The sequence below is a fragment of the Jatropha curcas genome, chromosome 1, assembly GCF_041381405.1.
Source record: "Jatropha curcas cultivar XTBG-Jc1 chromosome 1, XTBG_Jcur_1.0, whole genome shotgun sequence".
Taxonomy (NCBI): Eukaryota; Viridiplantae; Streptophyta; class Magnoliopsida; order Malpighiales; family Euphorbiaceae; genus Jatropha; species Jatropha curcas.
In genome coordinates this window covers 539,570-564,931 of record NC_143151.1, presented here as the reverse complement: position 1 = coordinate 564,931, position 25,362 = coordinate 539,570, and the positions used below count along the sequence as shown (strand labels likewise).

At 33.3% G+C, this 25,362-nt stretch overlaps 5 protein-coding genes across 6 annotated transcripts; 2 read left to right on the top strand and 3 right to left on the bottom strand.

Annotated features, from left to right (window-relative positions):
• Positions 1–346: 346 nt before the first annotated feature.
• LOC105629338 (importin subunit beta-1) lies at positions 347–5,293 on the bottom strand. The gene is made up of 3 exons (XM_089717554.1): positions 5,134–5,293; positions 2,022–4,445; positions 347–1,905 (listed from the first exon to the last, which is right to left on the bottom strand). The coding sequence occupies exons 2-3, from the start codon at positions 4,436–4,438 to the stop codon at positions 1,707–1,709; spliced, it is 2,616 nt and encodes an 871-aa protein (XP_089573680.1). The 5' UTR covers positions 4,439–4,445; positions 5,134–5,293; the 3' UTR covers positions 347–1,706.
• A 2,784-nt stretch (positions 5,294–8,077) lies between these two features.
• On the top strand, positions 8,078–13,675 carry MS3 (methionine synthase 3). The gene is made up of 12 exons (XM_012210910.4): positions 8,078–8,281; positions 9,058–9,411; positions 9,498–9,585; positions 10,017–10,144; positions 10,308–10,699; positions 10,773–10,936; positions 11,606–11,686; positions 11,785–11,951; positions 12,048–12,153; positions 12,256–12,506; positions 12,591–12,792; positions 13,084–13,675. Exons 1-12 carry the CDS (start codon positions 8,133–8,135, stop codon positions 13,450–13,452), a joined length of 2,451 nt encoding a protein of 816 aa, XP_012066300.1. The 5' UTR covers positions 8,078–8,132; the 3' UTR covers positions 13,453–13,675.
• Positions 13,676–14,246: 571 nt separating this feature from the next.
• LOC105629410 (double-stranded RNA-binding protein 1) lies at positions 14,247–16,498 on the top strand. Of its 2 annotated transcripts, none has more exons than XM_020677409.3 (6): positions 14,247–14,671; positions 14,827–14,910; positions 15,004–15,236; positions 15,340–15,559; positions 15,636–15,728; positions 15,991–16,498. In XM_020677409.3, the coding sequence occupies exons 1-6, from the start codon at positions 14,452–14,454 to the stop codon at positions 16,353–16,355; spliced, it is 1,215 nt and encodes a 404-aa protein (XP_020533068.1). In that variant the 5' UTR covers positions 14,247–14,451; the 3' UTR covers positions 16,356–16,498. The 2 variants fall into 2 exon arrangements, with proteins under 2 accessions (XP_020533068.1, XP_020533067.1); XM_020677408.3 differs by having other exon boundaries at positions 15,001–15,236.
• A 3,055-nt stretch (positions 16,499–19,553) lies between these two features.
• LOC105629340 (uncharacterized) lies at positions 19,554–21,678 on the bottom strand. Its single transcript, XM_012210911.4, has 2 exons — positions 21,301–21,678; positions 19,554–20,310 (listed from the first exon to the last, which is right to left on the bottom strand). Exons 1-2 carry the CDS (start codon positions 21,395–21,397, stop codon positions 19,679–19,681), a joined length of 729 nt encoding a protein of 242 aa, XP_012066301.1. The 5' UTR covers positions 21,398–21,678; the 3' UTR covers positions 19,554–19,678.
• A 701-nt stretch (positions 21,679–22,379) lies between these two features.
• Positions 22,380–23,641, bottom strand: LOC105629411 (uncharacterized). The gene is made up of 2 exons (XM_012211003.4): positions 23,385–23,641; positions 22,380–23,298 (listed from the first exon to the last, which is right to left on the bottom strand). The coding sequence occupies exons 1-2, from the start codon at positions 23,500–23,502 to the stop codon at positions 22,481–22,483; spliced, it is 936 nt and encodes a 311-aa protein (XP_012066393.1). The 5' UTR covers positions 23,503–23,641; the 3' UTR covers positions 22,380–22,480.
• Between the last annotated feature and the right edge of the window lie 1,721 nt (positions 23,642–25,362).

The window sequence follows — 25,362 nt, the reverse complement described above, 5'->3', positions numbered from 1 at the left end:
ATAAAAATAATTACTATATAGTCCTTAGAATTTGGTGCAATACTCTAGTAAAGACCTCAATTTTCACAATTTTAACTATTTAATCTCTATATAAGTAATTCTCCTTGAGAGTATTTTTGATATTTCACAATCACTTAAAAAAAATATTTCACAGTCACTCAACAAAAAAATAACCGTTGGACTTCATGCTTGAAAAATTCTTTTGAATTAATTTATGAGCTTTTCATATTATAAATAAAAAAACACTCCTGATATTAAAGTTGAAAGACCATTATTCTTTCTCAAAAACAAAAAAGACCAATTTAAAAGGAAAAAAAAATATATATAATTATTAAAAATAAAAATGTAAAAAATAACATTAATTTATGCTCATAGGCATTTCTTTATTCACTTAAACATAGGCTACGTTTTAGCCTTGCAATTACAAAAAGCAGAATAGTTATCCCAGTCAATCTGAACCAGCTTGTTATGCAACTAAAGATATCACATTCATGGATAGTTTGATAGATGCTCAAGATAATTTCTGGCAGCATGATTAGCGCATGCCACTTGGGCAGATTAGAAATTACAGGTAGGAAACAGGTAGATTGAATTGAAATTCGCAGTCTACAAAATACCAAAAAGTTGGTTACCTGTTATACAGTGGAAATCTATTTGAACAAAATGAAAAAAAAAAAAAAAACAAAGGAGCAAATATAAAATTTCCAAGAACCGAAAAATATAGAACAGGAAAAAACAAATCAAAGGATCAACAAGACGCATAGCCTGCACCCCAACCAATACTCACAGGCCCAAAAATGAACCATGCAACAAAATATAATTGCACTACGTCTTGCTCCTTGTGAGAATCAATCTCCAGAGATGAAGACATTTTAGTATAATAATCTTATCTACAATCCCAAAACATTACACATTCTTTTTTGACAAAAACGAAGAGACTTTGTATTTGAGAAAACGGGGAAAGAAAATAAGTATATATGATTTAATGAATGCAGAATGACTGACTTGGGATCTATGAGAACAGAATAAAAGAAAAATGAATAATGCAATGCAGGACGCAACTCCCTCAATTATAAAATGTTGAAGACCCCCCAATCGAGTATACCGAAAGAGTGTGCGATAGTTAAAATACAACCTGACCATGACAGACATAATGATGAACTAATACAAGACATCATTGAATGAAATATGAAAAGGGGCAAAAAAAATCATTAATGAATTGAGGGTCTTCTAAAATGCGGCACTTGGGTGGTCTTCAAGTGTCACAAAACTTCAACAGACTCCCTGCAGCCCTCCACTCCCACAACCTAGAGGTACTTCAGAGACAACCACCGAGACAGCAATAGGTAGTCTGGTGAGAAGAGGTATCACCAATAAATAGCAGCTGACAAAATGCTACCTGACCTGTATCTATTCAGCAAACCAACGTTACCTCTCCCTCACTTGCAACGATTCTGTATGCTATGGCCAACATTTTTTTCTTAAACCTTTGAAACAAATGCCTTTGCCCACACCTGCAACATAATCACTACCCAATACCTCCAATAGAACCACGATGCTGATGCAATAGTTAGTGACAGCCTGAAGATAACTATCGTTATCTGTTGATGGCACGACCTGACACAAATTCAACCCAGACCCCGACTCAATACACCCAAATGCATGCAGGGATTTGTAGAGGAAAAAATGCCTGAGTATGAACAACCTCAAACAGAAATGGCACGGCTTATGGCCAACTTGGCCCACTCAGCAGATTCCTTAATCATATGATCTTCAGAAGATAAACATTCATTTAAAAAGTCTTTGACAGTAAGAGATTGTTGTATCAAAGAACCAGCATTACTTCCCAGTGTATCTGCTAAATCCCCAAGGACACCAATGGCAGTTTTCATAACCACATCATCCCTGTAAAACCGATAGGTTACAGAAAGCCATAAACCATAGTGTTTAACAATGCATTTTGAATAGAAAGGGGAAAAAATTAGAGAAGAAGGGATCAAACATAAGACAGCAGAACTTACATGTCTTTCTCCATGTATATGCTATCCAGGAACTGGAGCATATGGGGTGCATAAGGAATCAAAAGTTGCGTTTTAGGAGAGTTTTTAAACCCCTGAAGAATTCCAGAATAAGCCTCCAAAATCCCATTTCTCAGTGAATTTGAATAATCAATCATCTCTTCATCAGTGCCAGCTGTACGAGCAGACAACTCTGCAGCACTTTGAAGCATGGGCATGGCATACATCAAATACTTCTCGAAATTCTCTCCTATTGCTAAGGCAATGTCACCAAAGCATGAGAAAATGGGAGGCTTCACAGATCGATGCAACTGATTGCTGGATAAATCCTTCAGAAGTTGTGTCATAATCCCATCACAATAAGGCAAAACTTTATCTTCTATCGCCCTGCAGATATCCCCCACAACACCAACTGTAACAGCACACACTTGGTACTCCTCAAAATTCTGAAGACCCATTTCCAAATATTTATAAAACTCTGCCATGTATTTTGCAAAATCAGGACCAGATGCATATGCAAGTGCTCCAATGGCTAGCATTGCCTCCTCATGCACAGTTGCACTTCTGCAAGCAAAAACCCTCAGGAAAAGCCCCATTATTTGGTCTGCGTATTGCATGAACACAATCTTAGTAGGCTCTGATGAACCTAACTTCTGAATGATAACTTGTAAGCACCCACAAAGAAGCCCTTGCAACTCGCCCTGTTTCTCTCTCTCATCAGATCCAAGCTTCTGCCCTTCAAGAGTTTTGTGAAGCTCTGTCATGATGACTGGAACCAGCTGCAACACCAACGGAGCTGTTTCATCAGTTGAGCACCTCACCACTTCGTTCAGCGTTTCATATGCAGCAGTCCTCAACCGGGACTCTCCAGCATCTTCTCTGTGAGTAACAGTTAGAAGAGCATGCACAATTTCCTGGAAATAAGGTGTCAAGGGAGATGATGGGCCTGAATCTTCATAACCTTGGGCAAGGAAATACAGGGCACCGCATGCCTTCTCAGCCACATTTGGAGCATCCTTCATGCTTTGGAGCAGAACTGTTATAATCTGTTGGCAATTTGCTTGAGTAATTATGGGTGTATCCACAGTTGAACCATGAAGGAATTCAAAGATTCGTCCCAAAGTCCAAGCAGTGGTGTCTTTCACATGGCTATTTGGGTCCTTTGTCAAAGCAGTAAGCATGAAACTCAAAGCCACATTAACAATAGGTGTCAACTTGTCAGGTGAAGGACCCTCCAAAATCGAGCCAAAAGCATATGTCGCTGCCTCCCTTTGCCTCCAATCTGGTTTTGTAATATTTTCTTCAATGAATGGCATAACAAGTGGCACAATGTCATCTCCCACAGTCCTTGCAACCAAGCCAAGGCATGTCCCCCCTGCCATTGCAATGTTCCAAGCCCCTTCATCCTGATCCTGATCCTCCTCTTGCTTAAGGAGAGTTTCCAACAACATTGGGACAAGAGCAGGGAGAGCCTGCTTGATAAAATAAAAACAAGGAATGTCAGAATCTCCAGTGAAATCACCACCATATTCTTCCAAGATGTCTATCTCCTCATCACAAATTGAACTCCAAAACTCAATTGCCTGGAGGGCCACAGGTTCTTCATCTTCCCTCACAGCCTTTGCTGTGATGCTAAAAATGTCCTGCATATAAGGAGCTAATTTTTCGTAATACATTGACGAAATAGAAACCAAACATTCAAAAGCCGCTTGCCTCATCTTCACTTCTGGAGACAAAGTAGCCTCACATACAACTCTCATGATGTAATCACGCTCCATATCATTGCTAAAATTTGCTTGAGCAAAGCCTAGAGCGTTGTACAATGCTCGAGTGGCAGCAAGCCTCACATCATTGTTTGCTTCAGATGCATTCATACCTTGAACTACGGCAGTAAGAATTTTATTTACTTGATCTTGGTCCACAACATCAGGAGAAATTTCCTCACACAAATATCCAAGGGTCTCCAACGTTGCTTGCTTAACATGTGCAGGTAGCTGGTGAATATTAGATAAAAGTGATCCTACCAACTCAGGCCACTGTTTCTGAGGTAGCTCAATCCCAGCAATCTTGGCAACTACTTGAGAGGCAGTTGACCGAGCATCAGATACTGGAGAAGATAGGGTATTTAGCAAGCTTGTCTTTATCTGGCTCTTGATAGCAGCATCCAGTGACAACCATCTCTGAACAAGCTCAAATTTTCTATGTTGTTCCTTTGCATCTAAGGCATTCTTTAGAATCAAGCCTGCTAATTTACGACTATCAACAGGCTTCTCATCATTAGCTAACTCTCCTGATAATGAAAACAGAAAAAGAGGTAGATTTTGCTCCTGAAACTGTTTCAAGCTTTCCTCTGCATGTTTCCGCACATTTCCATCTATAGATTGTGCATTCAAAAGCACCTGGGTGACTTCCATTGTCATAGTTTATCTGAATGTATCAAATATGAAATTGTCAGATTAATATAACATTCCATCTCACTATTTTCACACAAGATATAGCTCCTCAACTAACCTAACAGCACATCCAATTACCAATCTTGAAAAATTAAAGAATTTGAAACCAAACAACCAAAACAAACCAAAACAGACTAGTTATAACTACAGTTGAGAAAGAAAAACACAAACCAAAACTGAGAATCTCAATGTGGTCTTGTGATCTCCAAATAAAATCCTAGTAAAATATATTATCCTAGAAGTTCCATGAATTGTTAAATTAACTATCTAATCAATTAAATATCACTCAAATTAAAGTAAACAGTAGTGAGAAAAAAAAAATACCAAAAGCCACTAACAACATGAAAATCAGGGCTAAAGCTATATTACACTAAAATAACAAATCAACAGTCATTCCCAGTTTAACATTCCATTTTTTGTTAAAGAAAATCATTTATATCGTTAACAAGACAAAATTTACACTAAATCAGATTAACAGCAATTAATCAAATCACTAGAAACAACCGGATCCAATACAAAAAGAGTTTCAATAAAGCATTAATAGATAATAGATCATCGATATTACAAATTAAAAACAGAGGTTGAATACGAATAAATCGCAATAAGATTGGAAGATCAATTATCCAAATCAAAAAACCCTAAATAACAGCGAGAATACCTACCTGAGAGTGTTGCGAAATTGATGTAGAAAATATAGGGAAAGATTAGGAAGAGTAAAACAGCGCACTCCAACCCTAGCAGACAGTGAAAGGAATCGAGAAAAAAGAGGAAGAAGAAGAAGAGGAAAAGGACGCGGATATATGTGAAGCTACACTGGAGTTGATACAAATCAAAATATTTCTTTTCTCCTGTATTATGGGAGTTATTGGATACTACAGCTCCACGGTACGAACACTTACGGGGTCCCACTTATGTGGTTGGATGTGAATCGATCTGATTGATCTTATAGAAATTAAATAATCGTATGATCAATCTCACCGTTGATTTAAAAAAAGGGTCGCACTCGTATTATTTTCGTATTTGGTCAACAGATTGGTGGCTAATGTCCGTTGATATGGTGACTTTTTGGAACTACTTGAAAATTAATTAAACTATACATAATCGAAGATTTGGAGTGGAAGGGAAGGCCAAATGGACAATAAAGTAAAATAAAAATCAATTAATTTTTTTTTTATTTCTCTCCATTGAAAAAAAAAAAAAAAGAGGAAAAGAGAAAAAGTAGTTATTCCCATAATTGTTCATTTATGAGTTGATATTTCATTTATGAATTAAATATTAAAATTTAAAGTTGAATTTTAAGTGCTAAATAATTTAAAGAATGAAATTTCAAAAATTTAAAATTGTTAGAAAATTATTAACTTGATTTATGTAGTTGTAATAAATAAATAAGTTATTTTTTATTGACCTTTGCCAAAATGTTTGGCCCTCCAATTACAAAACTAAATGTAATATTTAAGTTTTGGGCCAAGCCCAATTGGTGTGGGTTACGCAAAACGTCCAATTTTTTTTAGCTTTTATTACATTTAAAAAGGCCATAAATCTGATCCAACAAAATTTAAGCTGGGCTTTAAACTATTCATCCAATTTTTTCGCAGCCTGCTTTTGATCCAAGTGAAAGGCCTAAATCAAGATGAGCTAAAAATAAAAGGTACATGGTCAAATTTTTTTGAAAATTCAAGGGAACAAAATTGAAATAATTCACTATTTCATAAGTAAATTTGAAAATTTTAAACATTTTAAGATATATATTTTAAAAATTAGGTTAGAGGGGGGTGGGGCCACCTCAATACTCCTCTCTCAGTCATTTCTTGATGTTTCAAGTGTCAAACGACTCTTAATTGCACTTAAGAAGAGAATTAAAATTAGAACCACACGTTAAATAAAGGCTCGTTTGGTTCAAGTTCACCTACTTCTTGGAAAGTTCAATTTCCAAGAAATAAAGTTTTAAAATTAAGTTAATAAAATTTTACATATGAAATGTAAATGATACCATATCATGAACTTGAGTATATTAATTGAATAAATCATTGAAAATAAGTATGAAGCAAGAGCAAAATAGAGTTTTCTAATTTCTAGAACTCTGGAAGTGCATTTCCTTGGATTGAGGAGGTAACTTATTTCTTTACTATTAAGGAAGTAAGAGTTTTAAGTTTCTGAAAATTTTTATATTTTTAAAAACCAAATAAGATAATATATCTCACTTTCTGAAAACTTCAAATTCTCGAGTAAACATAAACTATCATTATGTTTACTTCTATTTTGTGAATAGTATCACATTAAAAATAAAAACATATTTTGATAATTAATCAAATTAATTAATTTAAAAAATTCAAAGCATCAATTAATTTAATAAATCCTATTTAGTAAATTTCTCTTTTATTTTCTTATTTAATCTTTGAGGCTTCCACATGAAATTTGGTGCACAATGGTCCCACTTTACCAACCCAACACAACACAAGTTCTTGTATGACTAATTATGTTTTCTTGTGATATATTTAATAGTAATAATCCAAAAAGTTTGAGTAAAATGCATTTTTAGGGGGAGTGAATGATTGACCATCCACTACTTGCCCACCTACTCAATTGACATGACATCAAATAATTATAAAATGTAAAATTGGAGAATGGTTGAAAGATCATGTTCAAAATATTTTATTTTATATATTTTCCATTCTAAAATGACTCATGTTCAACTAACCAAAAGATATTTAAATTGTAATTTTTAACTATTTTTCTTTTAATTAATATGATATATGAGTGTATAATTGGAAATTTTTTAGCTTAGAAAACCCTCCATGACTATTTTAGGGTTGGTGGGTGAAGAAATTTTTGTATAGGATCAAAATATTACTCCTCTTAAATGCAAAATTGTAGACTTCACATGTAGATTTACATCAAATTGTGCATGAACCCCACTCTCTAAATAGTAATTTCATCAATGGCAATATAAGTTTTATATTGCGTTTAAAAATTTTTATAAAATAAGAAAGTATTTTAATCTCAAATATTATGCAAGACAAACAGAATACCTCAATCATTAAATTTATTTGTTATCAATATTTAACGCTTAAAATTAAAATTTTTATCATGTAATTGTTTTAATTGATATGATGATATTTAGAAAAAAAAAAAAAAATTCCATCTCAATACAATAATCTAATAAACTAGACAACTCTGTAATTTAGAAATTTAACACTCAATGTTTAATTAATATTTAATTTTCAATTTACCAAATACATAAGCTAATAATTTAATAAGTCATTATACAATAATACTATTTGAAGAAACTTTATATAAAAGTTATTATGATTATGAATTGAGATTTTTTTTTTTCTAAAAATTTTGATTAATTAGATTTTATTTAGTATTTGAATTTATAAATTTCATAATTTTAATGAAAAGAAAAAAAAAGATCATTTATATAAAGTACTTATTTTCATTTCATTTCTAATTCTCGAGTAAAATTTTAAATAATAAATAAAATTAAAATTGATGGGAAAAATATTAAGTATCCAAAAATGCCACTAATATTAAATCAATAATAATATAAAAGATAGAAGCAAAAACATTGGGAATAATGAGATTCAGATCTAGAGAGAGAGTGGGATACTGTGGAGTGGGGTTAGAGAGAGAGAGCGTGTGGGAAGAGGAAGTAGTATAAATGAGCCAAGTCTCTCAGCATGTACTCGCGCCGTTCACTTCTCTGAGAGTAATATCGATTGGCTCTCTCTCTTTCTCAACTAAGCAACCTCCATTTCTTCACTTCTCCTTTCGTCTGCGGAAGTTGTCCTCTTTTTCTTCTTCTTTTAGGTAATTGTTATCCTTTTATTTATTCATTTCATTTCTCTTTTCGATCAGATTTTAAGAGGTCCTGTTTCTGTTTGCTTGTTTTGACTTCATTTTGCATCCTTTTTTTGACATGGTTAGATGGTTGTAAGTGAATGAATCTGTCATTATGAGTTCAAAATTTATTCAGATCTGAAAATTGAGAAAGACCCATGGTTTGGATCCGTGTTTGTTGATGTGAAACTTAAATTTGAGTTAAATGGAGTCATTAATGTCGTTTGGGCTTATATAGAGTCCTACATATAGTGTGTGAATCTTTCTGATCTCATAGTATGGACAGTTTCTTTTGGATATTTGTGCTATTTGTTCTTTTGTTATTGGGTTGTGTAGAATGATTTATGTTTAAAATATGCTGCCTTTTCTGTACATGTAGTGTAGATAATTCAAGGCTGTATTTGTAATGAAATCAAATAAGTTTGAACTAAAAATGCGTTTGAAATAAATGTGTATTTGATTACATTGCATTTATTCTTGGTGTACCAAAAAGTACCCTTAACCAACTGATTCTTGTATTCCCTATGTTAGTACCTTTTATGGTGCCTTTTTGTTCTCTTTTTATGGGCTCTTATGCATTCGAATTTTGCGTTGAAAGTTGAAACTTTTGCTTTGAATTGACTATGATGCTATATGTTCTCTTATTTAAATGAAATGACTTTATGGGGTATTTTCTCTGCAAATCATATTGTTTTAGAATTGCAATGCAATCCAATATTTATTTCTGGCTTTTGGTGGTGAAATAGAGCAATGGCGTCACACATTGTCGGTTACCCTCGCATGGGGCCCAAGAGAGAACTCAAGTTTGCATTGGAATCCTTCTGGGATGGCAAAAGCAGTGCTGAGGAATTGCAAAAGGTGGCAGCAGATCTTAGGTCATCCATCTGGAAGCAGATGGCTGATTCTGACATCAAGTTTATTCCAAGCAATACTTTTTCATATTATGATCAAGTGTTGGACACCACAGCAATGTTAGGTGCTGTTCCCCCTAGATATGGTTGGAATGGTGGTGAGATTGGATTTGATGTTTACTTTTCCATGGCTAGAGGTAATGCCTCTGTCCCTGCTATGGAAATGACCAAGTGGTTTGACACCAACTAGTAAGTGACAAACAACTTCCTTTCTTGTTGGAGATAAGTAAATTAGAGAGTCCTGCATAAATGATATTTATGATTTTCCTTTGCAGCCATTACATTGTCCCTGAATTAGGACCAGAAGTTAAGTTCTCTTATGCATCTCATAAAGCTGTTGATGAGTACAAGGAGGCCAAAGCTGTAAGTTAAACTAGTTTTCTCATTACTTTTTATTATTTTTTGGTATTTCAAGTGCTATTTTTATTTGGTCGTGGATTATTAGTTTCGCTTTTGCGTCTAGGGGTACTTAGTTTGAATTTTTCGACTCAAATCATACATTAAATTTATGAGAATATTTTTATAGATCATTTTGCTGCCATAAATATGTGTGAAGTCAACTAGGAGCTACATTCCCTGTTAATGCACCAACTATAGCACTTACATGATTTTAGAAGGTTTCCTTAGTAGATGATATTTGAGGCCCATGATGGTATGCTATTTAAATCGTTAAGATTACATTTACAGGTTTGTCATTAATTGCCATTTCAAATGATTTGTGATTAAATAAAAAAAATTCAAAATTTTAAATAGTTTGTTGACATCGGGGATCTGTTTTCTTATTTTGGTTGCAGCTAGGAATTGAAACTGTACCTGTCATCGTAGGTCCAGTTTCTTATTTACTGCTATCAAAACAAGCAAAGGGTGTGGAGAAATCTTTCTCTCTTCTTTCCCTACTTGACAAGATTCTTCCTGTCTACAAGTAAGGGCGCAGACCATTTCCTGAATTTTTTTAGGTGTATTAGTGAATGACTGCAGGCTATTACAATTTACAAACCATCACAGCAATGTATATGTAAATTTCAATGGCATGTTCCTTCTGTTTCCATATTAAGAATCTATGCTATGGATTTTGATTGTTTCAGGGAAGTTGTGACTGAGCTGAAGGAAGCTGGTGCAAGTTGGATTCAGTTCGATGAGCCCAAGCTTGTCATGGATCTTGATGCTCACGAATTACAAGCATTTACTCAAGCATACTCAGAGCTGGAGGGAACTTTATCTGGTGTGAACGTTTTGATTGAGACATACTTTGCTGACATTCCAGCTGAGGCATACAAAACTCTCACATCTCTGAAGGGTGTTAGTGGATTTGGGTTTGATCTAGTTCGTGGGACTAAGACCCTTGATTTAATTAAGGGTGGATTCCCTACAGGCAAATTCCTCTTTGCTGGAGTAGTTGATGGAAGGAACATTTGGGCTAATGATCTCGCTTCTTCCATTGATTTGCTGCATTCTATTGAAGCCATTGTTGGAAAAGGTATTTACTCTTTACCACAGCATTCATAATTGCAATGGAGATGGTAAATGCTATATATTATGTTGTTTTGCAGACAAGGTTGTGGTGTCAACTTCCTGCTCTCTTCTACACACTGCTGTTGACCTTGTAAATGAACCTAAGTTGGACAAAGAGATCAAGTCATGGCTAGCATTTGCTGCACAGAAAGTACTTGAAGTAAATGCCTTGGCGAAGGCACTTGTGGGACAAAAGGATGAGGTAGTTTTTCTATTTGTGAGAAGTTATGCTTTGTTTTCATTTATTCCTAACTGAAAAGCATATAGCCTATTGGAAGTTACTTGCATGTTTTACTCTTATATTTTGCTATTCAGATTCATATTTGAAAATCTTGAAGCTATTTTGAGACCCCAGTTTTCATTTTAATATTTAGTGTGTTAATCTTTTAATTGTACGATTTCACTTCATTGTTGGGCTTTCACAGTGATTTATTTCTTTTTCTTTCTTTCTTTTTTTTTTTTAAGTGTTCTTGAAAGCACATACTACCAAAATATTTCCTGATATCTCTGTCAACTTTGTAGATAGTAGTTTGGTACTACCTCCATTCTACATTTTATCAACAAAATTCCTACATAAATTGTGGATACTAGTAAATTATAGATACTCTTGAGAAAGCTTTTTTCACTCATCACAGAGAGTTATATTATATATTCCATTTGCTTAAGAATTTTCAATGATGATTGAGAGAGTGATTCTGCATTTAAAAGTTACAATTCTATTTGCTAAGCCCAGTGCTTCCAGTTCATATTATTCCAGTTTCTTGTATATTGAGTAGTTCTTCTTAATTACAAGAGCATATTATGAACAATTTTTTTTATTCTTAAATAACTAGTTATCTAAGCTTCGCATTGTGTTTTTCTGTACATCCAGGCTTTCTTCTCTTCCAATGCGTTAGCTCAGGCTTCAAGAAAATCCTCTCCTAGGGTCACAAATGAGGCTGTTCAGAAGGCTGTAAGTGTGATATCTGTGAAATTTATTTTTACTCCTTTAAGGATGTTATACTGTTGGTTCCTCTTTGTCACTCTGGTTTGACGCCCCTTCTTGCTCAGGCTGCTGCCTTGAAGGGATCTGACCACCGCCGGGCCACAAATGTTAGTGCCAGGCTTGATGCTCAACAGAAGAAGTTGAACCTTCCAATTCTTCCCACCACCACAATTGGATCTTTCCCTCAGACACTGGATCTGAGGAGAGTGCGCCGTGAATACAAGGCTAAGAAGTAAGAACATTGCTGGTTCTCAGGTTGTGTGATTAAATTCAAGTTACATGTTATATAACTGGTTGTTTGTTTTTCTTTTAAAAAACTGAAAAATAGGATCTCTGAGGATGATTATGTCAAGGCCATCAAGGAGGAAATTAGCAAAGTGGTCAAAATCCAAGAAGAACTTGACATTGATGTTTTGGTGCATGGCGAACCAGAAGTAAGCTTTCCCCCCAAAATGAATATCATGTTTCTAAATTATGTTGGTGTCTTTTCATTTTTAACTAGTCCAATTGGTCTCAAATATTGATTTGCAACACAGAGGAATGACATGGTTGAGTACTTTGGTGAGCAATTATCTGGTTTTGCCTTCACTGCAAATGGGTGGGTCCAGTCATATGGTTCTCGTTGTGTCAAGCCTCCCATAATCTATGGTGATGTGAGCCGCCCCAAGGCTATGACCGTCTTCTGGTCAACAATGGCTCAAAGCCTGACTAAGCGACCAATGAAGGGAATGCTTACTGGTCCTGTTACCATTCTGAACTGGTCCTTTGTCAGAAATGACCAACCTAGGTAAGAGAGACTATGCAATTAATCTTACAATACTTGTTAAAGGATTTTAGATGGTTTGACATTGTCTATCTATGTGCTTTAAAGACATGAGACATGCTATCAAATTGCGTTGGCCATCAAGGATGAGGTTGAGGATCTTGAGAAAGCTGGAATCACTGTCATCCAGATTGATGAGGCTGCTTTGAGAGAGGGTTTGCCCCTAAGGAAGTCTGAGCATGCTTTCTATTTGGATTGGGCAGTTCACTCTTTCAGGATTACTAACTGTGGTGTCCAAGATACTACACAGGTTCATCTATTATTTTTGTCTCGTTTTAGTGGTTTTATTATCTTTTTCTTGTTGATCCTTGAGTTTTTTTAAAACCTGCGTAGAAACATGTTATATTGAAAATAAAAGATTTAGCAAATATTACCAAATTGAAAATTTTAGAATTAGATCAACAGATTTTGGAATTGAATGATTGAACGCACACGCCGGCACTACTAATAGTCTTCTGGATTTTTGTTGCTGGAAGTGGAAACGTTTTATTGTGTAACATAAACAATCTTATATTATGAAATTGTTCGACTTCTTGGACAGATACACACCCATATGTGCTATTCAAACTTCAATGACATCATCCACTCGATTATTAACATGGATGCTGATGTCATCACCATAGAGAACTCAAGGTCAGATGAGAAGCTTCTCTCAGTTTTCCGTGAGGGAGTGAAGTACGGTGCAGGCATTGGCCCTGGTGTGTATGACATTCACTCACCTAGGATCCCATCCACGGAAGAAATCGCTGATCGTATTAACAAGATGCTTGCAGTCCTTGAAAGCAACATTCTTTGGGTCAACCCAGATTGTGGCCTGAAGACCCGTAAGTATGCCGAAGTGAAACCTGCTCTGAGCAACATGGTTGCTGCTGCCAAGCTTCTTCGCACTGAGCTTGCAAGTGCCAAGTGAGTTACCAGATCACTGAGCTGAACGCATACCGTATCTTATATTTGAGAAGGGGGAAGTGACCATGTATTAAAGATGGAATAATTTGTTGACCCTTTGTGAAATGAGTATTTTTTGTTATTTTTCTTTCAAATCTTATTAGGTAGTTATTATGTATCTGATGTCTGCTCTGCGGATTTTGTTTTCCATATTTATCCTTATGAAGCTGTTTTATCTTCTTTGTTCACGTTTTCCTGGATATAATATTACTATAGGTGAATAAGTTCTTTCCCATTTTTTTTTTAAAAAGATCTTGTACTCATTCCAGTTTTATGAAATTCCTTTTTATTTTGGAATAAGGGAAAACAAAATAAAGGACTTGAAGGAGGAATTGAATTTGTATTTCAAGTGAAAAATCATAAAATATCAACATAATATTGAACTTCGTATAATATATATACAGAAAAATACGATTTTATCCTTATATTTTTATATAATTAACTACTTTGTTTTTGCATTTTAGTTCTTATAGTTTGTCTCTATTGAACCAAATTATCCTTCCATCTATCATCCATTATTTGAAATCCAAACTATAAAGCTTCTTAGTTAATTATGTCAAAATAAAGGGATAAAAATGTAATTTTTCCCTTTAGTTCATATGGATATAGTTAGTCCTGTGATTTTGCAGGAATTCAAACTATAAAGATAAAGATAAAGTAATGTAATTTTTAAAATATAAGGACAGAGTAATTAATTATAGGGATAAAAATGTAATTTTTTCATATACATATTGACATGTATATAGATGTATGTTTATAAAATGAAACCATAAGTACAGATCACTCGGGAAGCATTTCTGAGTACAAGTTTCATGAATCAAACCAAGTTTCATGAATCAAACAAGTTTCTGAGTACAAGTTTCATGAAAAACAACACAAAATTTCTTCCTTGAACAAAATTTTCTCTCTAGAATTCCTAGGATTTAGATTTTCCTTTCCTAGAGAGTGAGAGAGAAGAGAAATAATGTACAAGACAAAGCTTCAGGAGCTTTGCCAGAAGAGACAATGGGCATTGCCCAAGTACTCCACCATGAAAGATGGCCCAGATCACAATCCTCGCTTCAAATCCTCTGTTTCTGTCAATTCCCATTCCTTTGATTCTCCTTTTCCTTACAAATCCTCCAAGCAAGCCCAAAATGAAGCCGCCAAGATCGCCTTTCTCCACTTTACCTCTCCATCTCCAGGTAATTCATATCTTATTTACTGTAAATTGGATTGGATTTCCAAAATCCCTTTTCCAATGTGTTTGGGTTCTGATGGAATTCGTCTCTAATCTTTTACATATTTATTTAATTTATGTTCGTAGGCATTAAAACAAATTTTCTCATTTGCTGTTCAGATTCCTTAATCTCAGTTGAACCAAATGTTCCAGAAACATACAATAGCTCTGATACTCAATCTCATGATTTGACTGTGGAAAATGGTGAGGAAATTATGTTTAAACTTCTTATTACAGTAGCAATAGTTCTTGCTGCAGTATTATTCCATCCTTATCTTCTCTTTTATACAACAGCAGACTCATGTCAATACAAGAGCCAGTTGCAGAGCTACGCTTACTGGCAAGGTTTCGATTTCCCATTGTATTCGAGCATTACTGAAGGTTCGGGTCGCTCTACTTGCTTCAAGGCTACAGTCATAATTGATGGACATGCTTTTGAGAGCCCACATTTCTTCACAACTTTGAACGAAGCAGAAAATTCTGCTGCAAAGGCTGCTTTAATGTCAATTTTGACAGATAACTTTCAAGAGGCTAGTTTCTTGAACTCAGGAAATGTCAATAGTAATTGCATTGTTACATGTGAGTGTAGGAAATGTCTAGTTGTTTATAATTGTTCATTTTTTCGTCTTTCAGGATGACTCTGGCTCCTACAAGAATCTACTGCAGGAGACGACCCAAAAGGAAGGTCTCTCCATACCACTATATAAAACTATAAAAACTGGTCCATCTCACCTGCCAACATTCTTTTCCTCTGTGGAAGTAGAAGGAAAGAAGTACTATGGCAAGGCAGGAAATTCCAAAAAAGAAGCAGAGGTAAAAGCTGCTAAGGTTGCTTACACATTTCTCAAAGATAGTAAGTCAAAGATCTCTATTTTATATATGTGAAATCAAAGTGGGTTCTACTTTTTTTTTTCTTCTTGTTTTGTTAGGTGCTATGAGTAAAACTTCAGAGATTACTTCCTCTACGCTCGTAACTGATGAATCTCTTGAGTCTGAGCAACATTCTGCAGCAGAAAGTAAAGGTAACATTTTACCCAAAATACATACACAAGGAAGTGAGGAACATTCTGCAGAAATTGGTTCACTTTCGAGTTGAGAATGAATATAATTCCTGGAATATGATTCTTTTTTTCAGTTTGGAAAATGTTTTTATATTTAAATAACTTAAAATTATATTGAAGTGAAATCTATTTTTAAGTGTAGTTAAAATTATAACCAATATTTATATAAGTATAGCCTGGAATCAAATTGCATAATGTATTTCTTGGTTCATGCTTTTCCCAGATAAAAGTGAAGAAGTAAATCTGCCTGAAGCAATACAAACCAATCTCAGAATTGACTCCAAAGATCCCATTTTGTCACATTCAGCATCAGTTAAGCAGAAAATGGAAGCTGAAAACTTTGACTCATCATCTTCTTGTTCTAAACCTGTTACTACTGTGACACAAATTGACATTTCTGATTTCTCAATTTCAAGCTCAACAATGGGGAAGACTACAGCTCCTGGGAGTTACCTGCTATGTGAAAGGGTTAGAGTGTATTTATCTTATCCCAACATTACTTTTCCTAAGGGCATTACAGTACTGCCAATTAGTGATGATAAATGGGTAGCAGTGAGCTTGGAGTTCCCAAATGAACAAAGTTATTAGTTTCCAGAAAGTTTGCTTTTTAGGAGATTTTAATATTTTGAGCATATTAAGAGAAATTATAATGCAAATAATGTAATTTCACTATTCAAGATGATGGTGTATTTCTCCTGAAATAAAATAATTAAAATTACCATTTTTTTATATCTTAATGGAGAAATATGTTTAAAATATTCATTCCTTATATGTTTTGAGCATAGAATTAAAAAGAATGTAGAAAATAATAATAATAATAATAATTTCTTTATTATTCAAAAATTATTCAAACAAAATTAATTATTAATATCTCTTATAAATATGTATGAAAGAGCTAACCTGTTTGGTAGTCTCACTCTCACTGGTGTGATGAGTGGAAAGTCATGAATTCAAATTCTTACGAACACGAGAGTTTTCATTGATATGGTGAGTCTCTGTTGTGTAGTCCAAAATATTATTTCGGCCCATTAGAAATCTCAATAAATAAAAAAAAATACATGAAAGGTGAATGTCATCGTAGTTTATATATTGAAAATTTCTAAGGCTATGAGAAAAAAACTTTTGCCTTTCATAAAAAGAATTAGCTTTACATTTAAAATATGCATTTAAATTGTTTTTGTTTAAGAACTAAGTGGTTCAATCCAAAAAAAAAAAAAAAAAAAAGAAAAGGAAAAAAACCAAGCGGTTGTCTTGTTAAGGATTGTTTGCTTTGTTCGTATTAAATGATTTAAAGTGGAGAAAGAAAAGAGGAGTGAAATATATTTCAGTCAAAAGTTTGACTTCGGAGACCCATTTCAAAGGTTTGACATTTTGACATTTATTTTTTTGTTTGTGGGATAAATATTAAATAGTATTGTTTTTCTTTTTTTTGGCAATAACTGGCTTCTGTAATTGGTAGACAAATTGTGAAAAGGTGCGACGGCCTACCTTTAGCAGCAAAAGTAATTGGAGGTCTTCTTCGCTCCAAACCAAAAACTGTTAAGGAATGGCAGCATGTATTGAATAGCAATCTATGGGATTTGTTAGAAGATGATATTCTTCCAGCTCTAAGATTAAGCTATTCTTATCTTCCATCACAATTGAAACAATGCTTTGCTTATTGTGCAATATTTTCAAAAGATTATCGTTTTGCAAGAAAGGATATAGTTTGTCTGTGGATGGCAGAAGGCTTTTTGACCCCATCAGGTGGAAATATGAAAGAATTGGGTGATAAGTACTTTGATGAGCTTATTTCTAGGTCGTTTTTTCAACAACCAGGCAGTAATATATCACTGTTTGTGATGCATGACCTTATTCATGATTTAGCTAGGTCTGTTTCAAGAGAATTTTGCTTCATGTTAGAAGGTGTGGATTCATGCAAGATTTCTGAAAAAACTCGTCATCTATCATATAGAGGACTTCGTGACTTGAATAAAATGGTTGAGGGGACTCACAACGCCCGATATCTGCGTACATTTGCAGCTGCAGATACTCGGGAATGGCTTAGGCTCAACAAGGTAGAATATGAGGTAATGCACGACTTCTTTTCAAAATTCAAGCACCTAAGGCCGGTTGTTGACTTTAACTTGTAACAATATGAATGTATTGCCTGAGTCAACAGGAAATTTGAAGCATTTACGATATCTGGATTTATCTTTCAAATCCATACAAAGATTACCTGACATTATCACTACTTTATACAATTTGCAAACCTACCTGTTCTCATGTAACTGTCTTGTTGAATTGCTTTTGCAAGATTAATCAACTTGTGCCAATCTTGATATCAGAGATAAAAAAGTGCATGAAATGCCACCACAGATGGCTGAACTCAGAAAGCTTCAAATTTTATCTAATTTTGTTCTGGTTAAAGACAGTGGGTATCGCATTAAGGTGTTGGGGAAGATTCAACAAGTGAGAGAACTTTGTATATGTAATCTTCAAAATGTCGTGAACATCCAAGATGCTTCAGAAGCATATGTGAAGGGTAAAAGGGTTAGGAAGTTGGAGTTGAAATGGTATGGCGATACTAAAAACACAGCATGAAAGAAACCTACTTGATCAATTAGAGCCTCCTACCAATTTGAAGTCTCTTTGTATTGCTGGTTATAATGGCACAGAATTTCCAAATTGGTTAGGTGACTCTTCTTTCTCAAATATGGTTCATTTGGAGCTTGCTGGATTCAAATACTGCACCTCCTTACCATCCCTTGGACAGTTAGCGGCTCTTAGAGAGCTGTTTATTAGAGCATTGAATGGAATCATGGTTGTGGGTCCTGAGTTCTATGGAAGCTGCACATCCTCTGCAAAACCATTTGAATCCCTTGAAATTTAAACTTTTGAAAATTTGCCACAGTGGGAAGAATGGATTCATTGCACTGGAGCATTTCCTCAACTCCAAAAGCTTTACATAAAAGAATGCCCTAAGCTCTCTTCAATGCCAGAAGGGAGGCTACCCTCCTCCGTTTCTTCTCTAAATATCTTTCAATGTCCTTTGCTCGAAAAGAGGTGTGAACGGGGAACAGGAGAAGACTGGCCCATGATTTCTCACATTCTCAACATCCAGATTAGCTAATCCAAGGACTGTAAGCAACTATCAAGGTACTGTGAATTGGAACTATCATTTCCTTTTACTTTTCCGATGACAAGTTTCATTTTATAGTATGTTTATTTTCATATCATAGTTTTATTTCTTTTGTGGGATTCTGTTCCGATATATGTATTATGTCGATCTCGTGACTCTCAGCCCAATTCAGTTCTGATTGCCATCTATATTTGTTTCAGGTAAATTTACACTTGTTTTTAGTGCATGCATCCATTCAAGCAGTACATAGCATACTATTACTGATTATGATCTTTGCTTCTAAAAGATTTCTTTTGTCAATTATGAGAGCATGAATTCTGATTACAAATGATTGGCTGTGTTTTAACTTCTGAAATGACAGAACTAATGGTATGGTGCAACTGCTTGTATCTCCTTCTCCTTGGATTGGCGAATGGAAAATCTTTTAGTTTAATCAAGTGCGAGCATAAGCCGAAAGGAAATAAAGTGGCTTGTCACACAAAGATTCTGTAATTTCTTTAATGAGGTATTAGGACTCAATTTATGATGACTTAAATATTAACAATTTATATATATATATATATATATCTTAGTTTTTATTTTTTTGTTAATGAGAAGCCTGCAGTGTCATTTCTCAATTTCATGAAATTTCCTTTTCCGAATGCCTTTTTGTGAAGTATTTAAAATTGACAGAATTGTAGAAATTGCCTTTATTCAACTTATACATTTGCAAGTGCATCATTTAAAATAGTAAAACATGAAATAAGACAGACTTCACTAATTATTTCTTGAATGCTCTAATTCTCCAGATTTAACTTTTAACATAAAACCCAATTAGCAGAACTAATAAACCTGCTGCCACAACCATGTTTGTCGACTTTCTTGGCTTCTTAATCTCTGTTACAAGGCTACCAAAAACCAGCTTATATTGTACCAATTTAGATTCACCATTCCCATTTCTTTCCTGGCTTACTTCATGCTTGTTACTCTGAAATTTTTCAGCTTCACCTAAGCCATCAGCCACAGCTGAAGAATTCTTGCCATTAGAATTTGTCATTTCCTCATCCTTCTCAGGTTTCTTCTCTGGAACAGAATTCTCATTTGTTTTCTTGGAAGGAATTTCTTCAGCTGCCTTCTCTATTCCATTCTTATCATCTTTCAGTTCATTTTTAGGCTTTTGAAGTTCTTGATTTTCTTGAGTTTCTTGAGATGATGAATTTAAATTTTCTTGCAGTTTGGATGCTGGCCTGGGACTTTTGAGATGTTTGATCTTGAGTATGCCTCCTTCGTATTTTGCACTGATTTTTTCAGTTTCATAAATTAATGGAATCTGAATCTCCTTGACAAAACGACTTCGTTTATTGTGATCGAGAGGGCGTTCTCCAGAGATTTTAAGTTTTCCAGCTGATGTTACTTGAACTTTTAGTTGCTCCTTTTTAAAACCTGCATTTTTGTATATTTTGTACAAGGGTCAGCTTTTGGTTAACCAAATTGAATTGAACCGAATTTTTCTAACCATTTGAGTTTTTAGCATATCCAAATCAATAACTAAACAAGATTAGATGATGATTTGGCAATTAGACTTGGATTCTTAGCGCAGGATTGCGAAAAGGAGTATTTGTTTTATTTATTTATGAACTCGATAATTATAGTATAAATGGTCTCTATTGACCGTAAAAGGTGAATAAGAAATGTGAGAGCAAGCATGACGACAATTTCAGAATTTTAGAATTATCGATTTCGATTTTATAATTAATGGTTCTAATTATAAGAAAAGTGGAATTCAAATTGAACCGCTTTTAAAATTACCGGTTTTAACTATAAGAAAAATGTAACTAAAATTGAATAACTTTTAAGCAGTTTGTAAGACGGTTTTGGAATCACCGGCTATAATTTTGTTCTGATCTGAAACTATAATAATAATAATAATAATAATATTGAAAACACTAAATCAATTTAATAAAAATTCCTAATTTTTTTCAAAAATTATAATAAAACAAAAAATAAGTTGAAAATCTCTTTAAGGACATTTTTTTTTACAGATTTTAAGCTGGAATTGCTGGTCTTAAATTAAAACTGTTGGTTTCCATTTCAAAAATGAAAAATCGAAACCGAATTTTAAATAAAAGATTCCAGTTACGGTTTGCAATTAGGAACTATTGATCACAATTTAATGCTGATTTCGATTTGATTTAGATTTAATTCCAATTTGAAACCAAACCATGTTCATCTTTATATGAAGAGATCATTAATAACAGTGATTTGACACTAAATAAAAGGAAATATATCGAAATATATATAAAAAAATTAAACTTAACTAAACTAAATATTAGGTAGGTGAGGAAATAGAACAACAAATTAATAATAAACATTCCTAATTTTGATAATTAGCGAAAAATGGAAATTGTAAAGGAAATATACATGAAATCTCACCTGGTAGATAGACCAGCAGGGTGTCATGTCCAGCATCTAGTTGCCATTCAGCAGTTGGCTCAAAATCTTCATAAACAACATGATTAATTTGAGCCATTGGATTATCAGAAGAATCTGAAGATTGATATGATATGATATGATACTTTCCAAGTTGAAAAATGAAAGCTTCAAAGTGTTGATTTTATAGAGCACAGCACAGAGGAACTAATTTCTTTAAGAACAATTTTCTTTGAACTCAAATATTCTTTTTCTGTTGGATTTGTGAAGGCTCTTTCGGCTGCCAAAGTAGGGTTCTGGAGGCATAGAATAGGTAACCCTTATGCCTAAGGTAAAGCGGAAAGTTCTTTTTTGGATATGGAAGCTTTCCATTATTATTTTCTATCCAATAATGGAGATTAAAAAACATAGACCCATAACATAAAATGAATTATTATTTTGCTGGCGCCTCAATTATTTTTATAAAAGTGAAATCACAGACGCGTTTACTAAAAGTATCAAAAAAAAAAAAAAAATTTAGAAACAAATTATAAAAAATTATTATTTTTTAGGTTTTTTTTTTTTTTTTGAGAAGAAAATAATATTCATTGCAAGATTTTAAAGTGGTATAATTTTTCAAATGAAATATCAAATAAATCAGGAATACAAATTACAACAACTACAATATATTAATATGAACAATGAACATGATTTTTTTTTTTTTTTTACTTTCTCATTTTGGAGTGGAAAGTTACATTTCAATGGAAATGAAATTATGCACCAATAATTGATTTTGAATAATCTTTTTTGGATTGTCACTATTTTTTTTCATAAAATCATTATTATATAATATTTATTTATTATTTTATATTTAAAATAACTAATTAAAATTGTCATATTTTTTTAAAAAGAGAATTATGTGTAATAAATTATAATAATTCAATATTCATGTAATTAATTGCTTAAAAATATACTCTTCTGAAAAGTAATTACTTGCTTAAATAAGAATATAAGTTCAATTCTGGAAAAATATACCTGTTACTGTGGAAAGAGATAAGTTTCGGTTTCTTACACAAGAAGGATATATAAAATAGAGAAAATAGTGGAAAAAAAGAGAAATTTTTATAACATTTGTTATAATTACATTATTAAAATCCAAAATAAAGTACATGAAATTAATATTACAATGAAGGAATTAAAAGAATTAATTATCAGATTTTGTATTAGACCTAATTACTTTCATTGCATAAATCCCAATTATCACAATTAAAACAACCAGAATCCTATTAATCATATCTCTCGTTGGCTTCTTCTTCTTCATCTCCATCATCACACCACTAAAAACCTTCTTGTAATTTTCCATTACCATTTTAGAATTGCTTCTACTTCCCCTAACAGAACAAGCAACGTTATTTTCATTTTCTTGCTTCACACTCTCCTTATCTTTCCCCTTCTCTATCGTTTGCTCCGAAACATTATTTTTCGCTTTCTCTTCCTCAGGCTTCAGAAGCGTCTCTAATGTGGGTGGTTTTTGTGGTTTTGGAGCTTCGACAACTGGCTGCGGTGGCTGTGCCAGTGCAGTTGGCGGCATCTGAGATGGTTGTGCCGGTGCAGTAGGTGGTTTTCGTGGCTTTGGAGCTTCGACAGCTGGCTGCGGTGGTTGTGCTGGTGGAGTTGGCGGCTTCTGCTGTGGTTGTGCCGGTGCAGTTGGTGGTTTTTGAGGCTTAGGAGCTTCGACAGCCGGCTGCGGTGGCTTTTCTGCAGGCTTTGGTGACATTGGAGGCTTTGCAGCTTCCTTTGGTTTTTGTGGCTCAGGCTCTGTAACTATTATTTTTGGGTGTTTAACGTAAAGTATTCCTTTCTCAAATCTTGCAGATATTTCATTTGGATCGTAATTTGAAGCAATGGGTATTTCTTTGCGAAAACGGCTAAATACGTTTGTATCACTGATTTGGCGTTCTCCGCTTATTCTTAGATGGCGAGATGAAGTAACTTGAACTTTCATTTGCTCCTTTTTAAACCCTGTAACGATAATTAAGAATCGTCATTGATAAACAAGAAACAAGTACAGACATGGAAATGGAAGATTGAGGAGAAACAAAACAGACCTGGAAGATAGACCCTGAGGGTGTCAGCTCCTGGCTCTATAACCCAATCCACTGATGGCTCAAAATCTTCATATACACGGACAGCTCCAGCAGTTCTCTGTTGCCTTGTTGAATCCATTTTAGTTTTGATTTGTTTCTGTGATTTAGTTTGGGAAGAACACAGAGCATTTGCTGGTTTTTATACAGAAGCTGTAAAGGATTTAAAAACCCAGAAAAGTTATTCCTTTTACAGTTTGTTTGGATTTTGTTTCCTTTGAAAATAATTATTCCTTTTCCCATATTAATTGTTTCTTTGGGTTTTAGAACTCTTACAGAGCAATTGTTTCTTGCTCAAGGAAAGGAAAATTCGTCAAAGGAAGAAGACTTCTTTTTATTATTATAAATGCATGTGTTTACTTATTTATTATATTTATGTTTAAATTGATTATATTCATTTAATTAATATTATGTAGTTGTAATTTAATTTTTGTACTTGAAAATTAAAATAAACTGCATGCTACTTAAATTTCACCCTAGGGAAAATTAATCTTTGAGCAGGGCCAAAATTATAAATAGAATTTCCTTGGAGACAATATATATATATATATATATATATATATATATATATATATATATATATATATATTTTGTGATAAAGTTATCTTTTTATTTATATCTTAGATATGAAGTTTACATTGCCTCCAATAATACAACACCTTTAATCAAATAAAGTAAAAAATTAAAAAAGGTAAAAGAAATAGAAATATGATGTAGCCTTTGATGAGTGGCGAAAAGTTGTGCAGCTTGATTTCCTTCATGATATATGTGATGAAGGGAAGATGAGTGAAGATGTAATAAGTCAGCAACACGTAGCAAAATCGAAGGATCTGTTTTAGTCCATTGTGCCCGATTAACGTGAGCAACTAGATCCTAACAATCCATTTCCACCTGAATGAGATAAATACCTTTATCAATGCTCCAGGAGAGCCCCCAAAAAGCCTCAAGCTCTGCATCATAAGCTATTCTGGCAACAATCGGAAAACAAACGACAGCAACAAAATTACTATGGCTGATAATTTGTTAAAAGATGCAGTAATATTTAGTTTATAGCAATTTTACCTAGGCCGAATCCAAGTAATAATCATTGGCTTTAATTTTTGTTTGCCAAAAGAAATCGAAATGAAGTGGCAATCAGTTTTTATTGACCAAATTGTTGCAAATCTTTTACCAGAATTGGCAATGCTCCAGGAAGCCAATATATATATATATATATATATATATATATATATATATATATATATATATATTTATTTATTTATTTATTTATTTGAAAATATAAATAAATTTATGGGATAAAAAAAGTTGAATTTTAAAAGTTGGGGCCATGGCTCCAATAAGAATGTTGGATTTAGTAATTGCTTATATATATATATATATATTTGAAAATATAAATAAATTTATGGGATAAAAAAAGTTGAATTTTAAAAGTTGGGGCCATGGCTCCAATAAGAATGTTGGATTTAGTAATTGCTTCTCCTAATTAATTAAGAAAAAACATTTTTTTTCCAATCAAATGACTCCATCTACTTATATATATTATTTATTTCTTAATTTAAAACCATAAATGTCTTAGAAATAAGTCTAATCTTATTTGTGTCAAGTCAGGCTTATAAAAAGACTTCCATGAAAGTTTTTTTCAATTCAAAAATATTCAACTTCTTATTTAAAGAGGCTTGAATCATTTGAAGTCAAATTAATTATTATTAAAAATTAAAATTCTTATTAAACTTAAAAAGTTCCTTAATTTTAAATTCTAACACGTTTTTTAAAATATTTTTTTTATTGTTTAATTATAATATTAAAAATTAATTAAAAAAAAATTAAAATCAATGATTTATGTGTCTATAAAAGATATTTATAATTATAAAAATTTTATATTTTAAAATTTTATTATTAAATATGAGGGAAAAATGCATTTAATAAAAAAAACTCAGTGACT